General features: G+C 38.8%; 1 protein-coding gene across 4 annotated transcripts in view; it reads left to right on the top strand.

The window, feature by feature from the left end:
* Nucleotides 1-5,246: 5,246 nt before the first annotated feature.
* Nucleotides 5,247-12,964, top strand: part of slc38a9 (solute carrier family 38 member 9) — a 29,458-nt gene continuing 21,740 nt past the window's right edge. Inside the window, exons 1-4 of one of the 4 annotated variants that reach the window (XM_034096643.2) lie at nt 5,247-5,430; nt 5,519-5,618; nt 9,912-10,052; nt 11,067-11,196. In XM_034096643.2, coding sequence (XP_033952534.1) covers nt 9,952-10,052; nt 11,067-11,196 — 231 coding nt within the window. In that variant the 5' untranslated portion in view covers nt 5,247-5,430; nt 5,519-5,618; nt 9,912-9,951. Of the gene's footprint in view, nt 5,619-9,911; nt 10,053-11,066; nt 11,197-12,964 lie in introns of all 4 variants that reach the window. The other 3 variants (XM_034096644.2, XM_034096642.2, XM_034096641.2) reach the window with 3 other exon arrangements.

Genomic DNA, 12,964 nt, shown 5'->3' with positions numbered 1-12,964 from the left:
AGAAAACTCAATTCAATACAATTTAATGAATATTTTACCCTGTTCTAAAGTTTTGCACCCTTAAAGAAAAACCCCTTCCTTACCAAGTACTTCATATTATACCCTTTTGTTAAGTGTTGCGTACATCAGGGTGTATCTCAAAGTATCTTGGTAACATAAAATAACTAAAATATGTAAGTTTATCAGAAAAAAAAACCCATTGTTTAACTGAACAAGTGTTGCATACATCAAAGTGTGTCTAAAAGTATCTTAGTAACACAAGAAAAGAGAAAAAAGCCTTGATGTCAACAAAACTGTATTTTTCCACTGAAATAGCGTTAAAATAAAAAAAAGTGCCTTTAAAGAAAATGTATTCAGACAAAGTATTTTATTTTCAAAAAAAAAAAAAAAGTTTAAGGTTTTGCATACATAAAAAGTGTATCTTACAGTTCCTTTGTGAGAGAATTACACACAAATCTGCCAAGTGTCAGGGAAAATTGTTAAAATCACAAACTTACCTTTTAGAGAAACAGTCTTTAAGAAAAAATCTAATCAGACTGTACTTCATTTTCTAGTTTTAAGGTTTTGCATCCCTCAAAGTGTGTCTAAAAGTATCTTGGCAAGAGAAAAAAAAGCCAAAATCTGCCTTTAAAAGAATCCGAATTCCTTATAAAGTACTTTATATTCAACCAGTTTCAGTTTTCAGACACCAAACTGTATCTAAAAGTATCTTGGTAACACAAGAAAAAGAGTAAGTGTAATTTCTTCGGTAATGTTACAGAATGTTTCTGAAAAATGAAGATTCCAGGACCACTTTAAATGTTTCGTTTACAATACTATTACATATAGAGGAGAGCTCTTCTTCGGGAACATCCTCTCCCCTACTTTGTACCATCCAGTCATTAAGCCCATATCCATTATCCTGGTGATAATAAGGGTAGGCTACATCAGACTTGGTTTTTCTCAGATCCATGGCTAGTTTTCAACGGTCGTCTTGATGGGGTCCTTCGTTTTAGATGATTTGCTGAGTGGGGTGGGACTTATTGTGTTGAGTGGGGGGAGTCAGTGTAGAATTGAGAGTTTTTTAGAAAAAAGTTCTTTAAGCGTTGTAGCTTTTTCATCTCATCTCCAGCAATAGGTCATCATTTAAGAACAAGTAATAGTTTTGTCAAGATTCTACAGAAAAAAGTCAAAAAAAAAAAGTATAGTACGTCAGAAATATGTAAAAGTCATATAGTATGTTGAAAATCAAAAAAAGAAAACTCAATTCAATACAAATTAATGAATATTTTACCCTGTTCTAAAAGTTTTGCACCCTTAAAGAAAAACCCCTTCCTTACCAACTACTTCATATTATACCCTTTGTTAAGTGTTGTGTACATCAGGGTGTATCTCAAAGTATCTTGGTAACATAAAATAACTAAAATATGTAAGTTTATCAGAAAAGAAAAAACCTTGTTTTATCTGAACAAGTGTTGCATACACCAAAGTGTGTTTAAAAGTATCTTAGTAACACAAGAAAAAGAGAAGAAAGCGTTAATGTTAACAAACACTGGATTGTTCCACTGAAATAATAAATAAATAGTTGGTTTGTTAAGAGTCACAGTCTTAAAGAAAATCTGCTCAGAAAAAGTACTTAACTTTCTACCAGTTGTAGAGTTGTCATACATAAAAAACACTATCATAGGTCTAGGAGTGTTTTTAGCTGTAAAATACCTCCACTTTTTAGTTTTCAGCGTACGGTTAAATCTTTCTACCATACATGCCTTTATGTCAATGGCGGTTATATATAATGTTGTATACCGTTTTTCTTCAACAAGTTTTGAAAAACTTTATTAAACTTTATTAAAGAATTCTTTCCCCTCAGCTGTTTGTAACTTTTTAGGGATCTCGCTGTGTGTTAAACCTGTATCAAAAAGCTTTGGTAACCTTACCCTTCTTTTTCTTTTTAATGTTTGAGCACAGGTTTTTCTAAATACATTTATGACTGTTAACAAATAATTAAAGCCATCATTATATTCGGACAGCGACTGCATATCGCAGAGATCTGCTTGAAATTGTTGCAGCGGTCTGAGTACGAAAACTCTGTTTTCTTAACAAAATGCACCCGTGTCGACTTGTACAAATGTATATGCGTTATCCTCTGATAAATATTCTCTGACTTTCTATATATATTTAAGTATATTACCTACCTCCCCTCTGTTTACAACATGCTTGTCTCCATAGGGGGTTTATGACTTCTCCATAGGGGGTTTGGGGTTTTCCCCCTCCCTTATCCTTTAGCAAAAAAGGCTGACTTTTTAAAATATCTGTTTTTTATATGCTTTACTTTGATTTGGAGCACCCAACGGATGGCTGTAAGTTGTCACCGGTGTCTCGCTGATTAAATTCATATCAAGACGTCTCTTGGCCATTTTCTCTCGACTTGAAAAATATTTAAGAGTGACGCTGGCTTTTTATTTAGACAGAGGGAGAGGGTGAGGGGCGGGGAAAGTGTGTCACCATATGTTTTCTCCCCTCATGTCCTGTCATGTCCTGTTTGCAAAAACAGAGAGGTTTAAATATGTGTTTTTTAGATGCTTTTACTTTTGATTAATTTCATGTTATTTGTAATAGCCATATAGTTGAATATATAACCCCAAACATCGCCATTTTTTAGAATCCATTCTTCGTGAAGTTCTTCGGCTGTAGGCGTCTGAACCTGGCATACAAACTGCATTCGTTTCTTGATTGGAGCACCCAACGGATGGCTGTAAGTTGTCACCGGTGTCTCGCTGATTAAATTCATATCAAGACGTCTCTTGGCCATTTTCTCTCGACTTGAAAAATATTTAAGAGTGACGCTGGCTTTTTATTTAGACAGAGGGAGAGGGTGAGGGGCGGGGAAAGTGTGTGTGTGTGTGTGTGTGTGTGTGTGTGTTCCCCCTCCTCCACCATATGTTCTCTCCCCTCATGTCCTGTCATGTCCTGTTTGCAAAAACAGAGAGGTTTAAATATATGTTTTTAAGATGCCTTACTTTTGATTAATTTCATGTTATTTGCAAGTATTTGTAAGTTACATTCGATACTGTATACAGGATTAACCACACAGGAAGTGGTAAGGAGGCGGGACATATATCCTAGGCATATTAATTGATTGAAAACAACGGCATTTTATTTTTCTCATTTTTTTAATTTTAATTTATTTTTATTTTTTTATTTTGAAAACCGGAAGCGGGGGCGGGACATCCGCCGGAAGCGGGGGCGGGACATCCGGTCGAACGAGGCGGGACTTCCGGTCGAACGAGGCGGGACTTCCGGTTTCAAAATAAAAAGGCGGGACTTCCGGTCAAATAAGGCGGGACTTCCGGTCGAAAAGGGGCGGGGCGGGGCGACCTGTCACTTTTTCTGCATACTAATGAGATTGAAGTGGCATTTGTATCACTACTAATAAAATAAGTAAATAAATAAACAAGTAAATAAATAAATAAATAACATAAATACATTTTATTAAATCAATAAAAATGTATGTGTTACTCAAAGTTATTTATGGAACAGTGGATGGGATTTCAATGAATCAGGAAATATCATAACAAACCGTTTAAAGCAAAATTCCTCAGACTGGATTTGAGAAACGCTGAGGTCATGGAGGTCATAGAGGTCATGGAGGTCATGAAGACCCCAGACGTGACGTAGGTTTACTCAGTGGGTTCACCTACTCCTGAGAAGGCCTTATCTCCCGGCTCTTGATCAGCAGTATCAGCTGTGACCTAAAATGAGATACTGGATTTGCTGTCAGCGGTTTCCTAACTTTTGATATCATCATTTCAGTCCCCGACCAGACCTACATATGGAGTGTGGACTGCTACTTGGAGAGGCCCCAGTTCACCTCCTGCCCTGCCGTGGTGCCCTTGAGCAAGGCACCGGACACCCCCCTTCCCCCCTCACTCCCATTGCTACCCGGGCGCTGTACAATAGCTGCCCACTGCTCCTAGTGCTAGACTCCTGGTACTAGGATGCGTTATGCTGTCCTCTAAGCAAGGAGAAATGACCCATAGTAAAAATGAAAACACACACCTATAATTCAGGATGTCTCATATCAATGGCAGTGATAATAATTAATATTTGATCTGAAAATATTACTTCTAAAAAAAAAGGTCTTGTGGCTCAACTTGCCCCGGGTTAGGGGGTAAGTTGATCCAGGTCAGGGGGTAAGTTGATCCAGGTCAGGGGGTAAATTGATCCACTGTTCAAACCTGGGCATACCTACAACACATCTTAAAGGTAACTATAAACAATAAATAACAAACCAAATACAAGCTTAGTTTTTCAAATATTTTTAATATAAATTTCAATTGAATTGATTGATTTTTTTTAACATGTTAAAAGGAAAAGTAATCATAAAAATGGTGATACCATTTCATACATCTTACCAATCAAACACAGGGTAAATTCAACTTTAATGTAGCCTACAATGAGCTCTTATTATCAACTTGGCCTACTTTCATTCATTTCTCCATTAAAAACTGGCTCAACGTACCCCAAGGCCCGTGGTTCACTTTACCCCACAGCCACCATTTTAGAAAAAATAGCCTAGCATTCAAATTCAGAGTCATCTTTAGCTTAATGATTCACATAGTTTAATACGCTGCCAACACATCAACATATACAATATATGTGTTTAAACCAGGATACTTTTTTTTGACAGCCGATATAGCTGACTAGAAAATCTAGAAAATGTACTTTGACAAGCAAAACAAATTACAACCAGACCACAATGAGTATCTCTCTCTTTCACAGGCAATGAGAAATGGGTGGAGCTTGCATCATTTCTGGCCATTTGGCGTTGCCTGGTTACAGGGGGTGGTTCAATTTACCCGCTAGCTCAATTTACCCCCTTCTTCCCTATATATTATTCTGAAATGGACCAATCTGCACAATGACTATACTTTTGTTACTTTATTAAGTATATTCTCCAATACTTGTGTACTTTTAGGGTGTCGTATTGTCATACTGATATTCTGTACACATTGTGAAGACCACTGAGACAAATGTAACATTTGTGATATTGGGCGATATAAATAAACATTGATTGATTGATTTTACTTCAGTGACATTTTGAATACAGGACTTTTACTTGTAACAGAGTACTCTTTGGTGTTTATACTTTTACTCAAGTACAAGATGTGAGTATTTCTTCAACCTAGTCTAAATTGTGTAATCAGCAAAGGAAGTGTGACGTTTTCCCACATGTGTTGCCGGTGCACGCGCACATGCCGCTCAGCACGTGGCGCTGTGGAGTGTCACGTTCCTAATAAAACCTTAGAAGAAGAGGAAATACAAAGGCAAGAAAAGCAGAAGAAGAAGCAGGAATAACAACCAGACGCTCAGCTCGTATCTCAACAGGGGGAATATACTTATTTTAAAACGTATATCCTTATTTTACTACCACTCGGGCTGTATCCAGTAACAGTAAGCTGCTATTCACATTGTCTCTACTGTATTTATCTGGGAAGAGTACTTTAGCATCCACTGTGTGTTTACGTCTGGTGCTTTTTAGTATTTTTAGTGACGTTATTGCAACTTGCTGGCTGTGACATTTGCTGATGCAGCACACCTGAGATGAGCTGAAGACAATAGGAGCTTCACTGCACACTTTGGTACGAATTCTGCATATATATTGTTAACTATGCTAAGATATAATGACAGTGTGTGAGCTAATTAATGTCAAGGCTTAGCTAGCATGTGTGTGTGTTTCTACCTGGATAAGTTGGCTAATGTTCACCAAGGGAACAGAGGGAACAGAAAGTAGACTTCCGGGAAGAGAAGAGATTTGTAGACTCAGCTGTTTCTTACTTTAGTAATTTCCTGCTTTACGTTGGAGTCTCAGTTTCACACAGAGCTGAGAGAAGTACTTGAGTAGAAGTACTCAGATATTGTGTGTGTAGGAATACTCTGTCACAGTAAAGGTCCTGCATTCAAAAATGTTCCTCAAGTAAAAGTAGAAAAGTATTCTCATCAAAATATAGTGAAAGTAGCGACAGTAAAAGTAGTCGTTGTGCAGATTGGTCCATTTCAGAATAATATATGATATGTTTTATAATGATTGATCTTTAAAGTGTTCTCAAAGCTGGTGAAGGTGCAGCTAGTCTGAAGGACTTTGTAGACTGCAGGGTAGCTGGTGGATTTACTCCAGGTGGAAGAAGTCTGATTCAACACTTGATTATATTTCACATCCTTCATCCACATCTGTAAAGGGATTAGATACATGTAGTGGAGTCAAAGCACAAAGTAGCATTACATGGAAATACTCAAGTACCTCAAAACTGTACTTAAGTACAGACAGTACAGTACTTGAGTTGATAGATAGTAGATACTTGGTTACTCAGTACAATTCCTCCACTAGCACAACAGTATTATAGTATGTGTTAGTAGTTTCTGTACAAACTGTGAAGTCCACTGAGACAAAGGTAACATTTGTGAAATTGGGCTATATAAATAAACATTGATTGATTGATAGTATGTCAATTAGAGCCAGTGTTTGAACAAACCCTGTGTATCTCCCAGCTGTGCGTGTGTCACGTGATGTTATCTGTAGCATGTTGGCAGGAAGAGCTGTTTGTCCTGTCAGCGAATGTCTGCTCCAATATGCTCCCTCTGCTGCAGATAGCACACTGTGGTTTCTAACATGGACATGTCTCTAAAGTAGCAGGTTTTTACATTTGTATAAAGCTTTATTTGTGTAGCACCAGCGGCTTTAACAATCAGTATCAGAAATGCTTTATTCGTCCCGCAACTGGGAACAGCAGATAAAGTGAGGAGATTAGACTTGGATATTAAAAAAATAAAGAATGCCTAAGTATGCACACGTCATTAGTAACACAATAAGTTAAAAAACAAATGACAGATATGTACAGCATGGTTAACAAGTAGCAATGTAATTGTGTTTAATGTGTAATAATAATACAATTGCAGATTCAGAATCAAGTTTTTTGCCAGGTACTAGGGCTGCACGATATTGGGAAAAACTGACATTGCGATATTTTCTTCCCCTGCGATATATATTGCGATATGAAAAAATACACGAATTGAATAAAAGGCAGTTGTTTTTGTCCGCAAACCGTCTTTTCTTGAACTTTAATGCGACACAATTGCTATTTTTTTCAACAAGCTAAGCTAGCTCGGTTAGCAGCGCCGAACTGGAGAAACACATGAAACCACTTTATTCAGTGTTTTTACCTTTAATCACCGGGTCCGTTTGCTTTGGAGACTTGATTGTGATTGGTGGTTTGCTGTGCATGCAGAGCCTGCATGTCACTCACTCAAGTGACCCTGAGTGAGAGTTTTCCTTTTGTAGCGAGCAGCAAAATAATTGTAACATGACGTGTTTGAGTTAATTTGCCTACTTAATATCACACGTCCTAAAAAAAAAAAAAAGATTAAATAAATAAAAATAAATAAATAATTTAAGTCGCACTTCCTTCGTTGTGAATATTGCGCATGCGCATATCGCGATTATCGTCACGACACGATATATCGTGCAGCCCTACCAGGTACGTTTACACACACTGGTGTCTGGTGGAGCAAACATAAACAATCTAAGAAAATAAGTTAAAAAATGTAAAGAAAATAAGAATTAAAAAATATATATTTAGAATTAAAAAGACAAGCATTTACAGCAAATACAAATATACAAAGAACCTTAAAAGCTAAAAAATATTTAAATTTTTTAGGAAGAATGCTTAAAAATAATAACCACACAGTAAATGCCGTGCAGTAAAACCCTTATGCTGACATGTTGTTCACTTGATCAACATCTCAAGACTATTAACATTTTAAATAGTGTAAAACTTAAACTTCATCAAGTTGTATAAAGATGAAAATACAACGGTAATTAACCAAATACCTCAATGTCATTTTGACACAATATTGTATAATTTGGTGTCCCATTGGTGCGTTTACTAAATACTTTCACAATGACATACATATCTATCAGTAATGTGGATTTAATGACAAAGGCATATCAAACAGCTTTAACAGTAAGTTCAGGGAATGATGACGTCACCGTAATGCTGCCTTAAAACCAGGAAAATACCATATCTAGTATCATCACGAGAACGCCATAGAATGGAATCAAATCTTTATATTGTACATGAACAATAAGTAAAAACATGACAAACATCAGGGGGCCGTGGCTCTGACTCGCTGAGCTTGAAGAGGAAGGGGGGGGTCCTGGAGTCTGGATCAGAACCATTTGGTCTCTTAAAGCTCCTGTGTGTGAACCTAAAGAACTCTGAAACCAGTTTGTGTGTCTCCTGTCGAGATCACTGCAGCGCCACTAGAGGTCCTCCTGTCTAATGTATGCAATAAACCATCTTCACACCTGATTAAAGGAAACATCTGAATCACTCTGCTTCAGAATATAGGTGTTAAAGAAGTGGCAACAAGTCAAATACTTGTATATACCACTCATTTCTTTAGAGCCTTGAATTATACCCAGGCAAAGTGATTACTAGCTAGAATGCAACGGCAGTACGGTCAGCATTGTTGTGGCAATTTTAGAAAATGCTCAACAACGATGCCTGCTTTTCAACAGTCGCAGTGATTTTCCTGTTGTATTGTTGGGTGTGGTTTATCTCGAGAGCCCCTCACCCAAACACTGAACACTGTGATGCCTCGGGTCCTGAGCAGGGTGTCACAATTTCAAAGCAAAACTTAAAATCAAGTGAAATTAGATTTTTGATTTAGTTCCTCCAAAAAAGTAGTTTACAGCTCTTCGACCCAGAGCATCAGGGGGCTAGGGGTGGGCAATATGACCTGAAATGTGACCGTTTATTTTGCACCGATAGTAATATATATATATATATATATATATATATATATATATATATATATATATATATATATCAAAAGCAAAGGGGATATGCGTCTTTTGGCTTCACTTTTGGCGATATAAGTGGAACAGAATTGGCGGTCCAAAATGCTTTTTTCCCCCTGAAATAGAGGTGCCACGCCATTTGTAGTCTGACAAATCGAAGTGGGGATTACAAAACACTACATATGCATCTTTGAAGTATTTGTATAACTTTGAAGCAGTGTGAACATAACAGTTGTAAGTGAAATGATAAAGAAAGAATAAGGAAATATGTCTAGGCTTCATTGGGTTAGATCAGGGGTGTCAAACTCAAGGCCCGGGGGCCAAATCCGGCCCGCGACTTCATTTTATGCGGCCCCACAAGAGCTTGCAAAGAACGGTTACAGGCTGATTTACAGAAGCACACAAACTACATGTCCCACAATGCATCTCTCATCACACTTTTTTCTTTTTAAATCATTTTGTGACATGCTCACTGAAGAGACTTGCCATTATTTTCCCTAGACTTCTGCTTTCAGACGTAGTTAATTATGAAGTTATTACCCTGTCCGATAATAATCCAATGCAGAGGCAATAACATTATTTTATATATATATATATAACATATTTATATATGCATTTTTATATAGTCTTGAAGTTACAACCGGCCCTTTAAGTGCAACCATAATGCTGATGTGGCCCATGGTGAAATTGAGTTTGACACCCCTGGGTTAGATGCTATGATGAATACAAACGAAATTTAATTGTATGCAGTTTTGATGTTTACTGTCTTATTGCCCACCTTAGGCTACGCTAAGCAATGTTTTCTGTTTTTATGCTACAGTCAGGTCAACGTGCGTAGTCTATCTGAGAAGAAATAGGATGACTGTTAATACGTGGAGTTAAATGCACAGAAAATTACAAATAAACAAAGTACTACACCACAAATATACAACGGCTTCACACAGCAAGTAGAAAGTCATTCCTTCACTGTGACTTCATGCTCGTGCACTTACCGACTGTTCTACATGAATATTGCATGTTTTACGGCTGCTGTGTGCCAGTTACTGATTATATTTTACAACATGCTTCCTCCCAGTCAGGTGATGAGCGTTGGGAGGCTGAACGTCTGAGGCATCATGGAGGACGAGTGCAGGCCTCTGCTGAGCTCCGAGCAGCAGACGGCAGAGAGCTATTCCCAGAGAGGCTCCACGGACTCCCTGGACTTCAGGGCTAAAAGGTAGAAACACGACACTGATCGATATCACAATATCACCAGCACTGCGCCTGCGTGACAGAATAATGCAGACACACACTGAGGGTCATGTTCAGTACGAAAGAGGGGGCAGACTGGGAGCTATAGTGACGGCTTTAATACCAGTCCACAGACACTGGGTTATATTCCATCAGGATTTCTGGGCGAAAATCTGTCACAAAAATTTTCTTTTGAGCTTGTTAAGTGTTTGTCTACCTATCAACAAAAGAATGTCGCTGTCCAAATAAAATATAATATAATAATAATAATAAAATAAGCTTTGTTTGTATAGCACCTTTCATAAAAGAATTGCAGTTAAAATAGCATAGGATAGGCGTATAAAAAATAGATTTAGATTAATGGGACGACGATAAAATTGTGCCTTGAAGGAGGATAGTGCAAATATCGGTGTACAGTCTATGGTTCAAATGCATCCGAATTGTACAAAAATATTGTGTGTGTGTACTTGTGGGGACCTAAATCTGTTTACATAGTCACGTGTGGGGACTGGCTTCCCTTATGGGGACAAATTGGAGGTCCCCATGAGGGGAATCATTAATGTTAGGGTGAAGACTTGGTTAGGTTTAGGCATGTGTTGGTTAAGGTTAGTGTGTGTGTGTGTGTGTGTGTGTGTGTGTGTGTGTGTGTGTGTGTGTGTGACCCTCATGACAAGCAAATACTGAGAAGTTGAATGTGTGTGTGTGTCCTGCACCTCCTGAGTATTAGTACTGTGTGTGAGTTTTAATCCAGTTAGCTATTTCGCAGTGGCCAACTAGCTTTCTAGGACATACTGTAAAGCACATACTACCAAACCTGACACTACTAATTACCAGTGTGTGTGGTATAAACAAATAATGGGAATAATACAACTATAAAAACAGGCTAACTCAGCACTTTGGCTCCTACAGCTGGTTTTAAAGAGTCCTTGGCAGGTTTGATTTAATGCACTATGAAAAACTGAATTCCTTAATTGACGTTATTTTCCTCTACTTTTTGTAGACCTTTCTACGTGGAGCCCAGGAACATCGTGGGCGACGTCCCGCAGGAGAGGGTCTCTGCTGAGGCGGCCATCCTCAACAGCAGAGTGCATTATTACAGCCGGCTGACCGGCTCCTCTGACAGACTGCTGGTAAGTCTCCTCACTGCTAATCACTAGTTTTGAGCTTTTAGCTTGTATGCAGCCTGGAGCAAACTGCCTGCAAATCTGAGCTCCGCCCAAACCCTGGGTTCTTTCAAATTTAAGGTTTATTTTTAATACTGCGATGTTATAACCGTGCCTTGTCATTGCACTTCTCGCTGCAACCATTATTTTATCGCCTTTTTTTTAAAATGATTTTTAAATCATTACGCGTTGAATGCCTGCGTGAAGCACTTTTAATTGCCTCTGTCGTAAAATGTGCTGTACAAATAAACTATCCTTAAAGGCCCTGTCACACTGTCCCGAAATGTACACCCGATGGACACACGATAAAGGAAATGTTCAAATTCGGCTGTGATCGTAGCAACATCGGGCCGTTCGTGAGGGCATCTAAGCCATCGTATGACCGCCGGTGGAGTTTCTCAGGCTCCGGCAGCAACTTCGTGAGCGGCAACTTCGTACGGCACTCGTGAGGGCATCGTGTCAAGTCGTGTTATCATCGGTGCATTCGCCCTCACTCTGATCGGGGCGAATGCCCGATGGCACCGAGGATAACAAGATGCCCTCACGATGGCCTTACGAAGGGCAAAATTGACACACGAATTCAACACGAAAATGAGCCTTCTCAAGGTCCTTCGGCTATTATTTGGCATGCCAAAGATTTTGCCACCGCTCACGAAGTTGCTGCCGGAGCCTGAGAAACTCCACCGGCGGTCATACGATGGCTTGAGACGCCCTCACGAACGGCCCGATGTTGCTACGATCACAGCCGAATTTGAACATTTCCTTTATCGTGTGTCCATCGGGTTGTTTTATTGCACAACAAAATCATGTAAACATATTATGTAAATAACCCAATTTGTGTTCTGTGAAACTGAAAAGGATATAATATATTATTTTGAAGGCGAGTTGACCGGAAGTTGTTGTTGCTATGGAAACAGCAACATGACGGAGAAAACATAATATCGTCTACATATAAAGACGGATAAAGTAAAGAACAAAGTCTGAAGATATCAGTACAGTATCATAGTACTGTAACATAATTGTTTGGGTTACTTTCGTTGTATGTCTTAAATGTAATGTAAATGTTGCCTTCGTGTGTGGTTCGGGGCCATCTTCGTGTTCAATATTCAATATTCGGGTGTACATTTCGGGACAGTGTGACAGGGGCTTTACCGTAGTTGTCATGGCCAGGGACCCCTTATCATGATCATGGATGTATAGAGAGAATTGGATACGGTGTTTCAAGCAGGGCCCCGTTCATTCCTCTGATAGTTGCTCACTGACTACCCAGTACAACAATCCGCCAAGTGTTGTCCTCGAGCCCTGCCCCCAACCGATTCAATCTTTTCCCCAATGTGGAACGAAGTATGTTTGGGCCCACATGTCGTCACAGACTACAGCGGGACAAGTGGTATGTCAAGACAGGACGCGACTGATCAGTTGGCATGCTGATATCAGTAGCTATCTCTGCAACTCAATACATTGACATCTGTGGCAGGATGTCGACATTATAACCTCTTGACATATCGGACGCTTTTCGATGAATGAAAGATTGTAACCCAGGCAATAACCATGCAACACGTTCCCGTGTGGTTATGGTTATTATAGTGGACCATGAGGTTTTTGCAATTTCCTCCATTCAAGCTTTTACATTGACACCGAGTAGATCGTGAGATGCTTTTTTAAACTCTTAATTTGTATGAAAGACACGTTTTGGCTCTCAGTTTCAGATCCAGGTTACGATGTGGTTATGTTT

The sequence above is a fragment of the Pseudochaenichthys georgianus genome, chromosome 12 (genome assembly GCF_902827115.2).
Source record: "Pseudochaenichthys georgianus chromosome 12, fPseGeo1.2, whole genome shotgun sequence".
Lineage (NCBI taxonomy): Eukaryota > Metazoa > Chordata > Actinopteri > Perciformes > Channichthyidae > Pseudochaenichthys > Pseudochaenichthys georgianus.
Note: the sequence above shows the minus strand (reverse complement) of the source record. Positions and strands in the feature narration are given on the sequence as shown.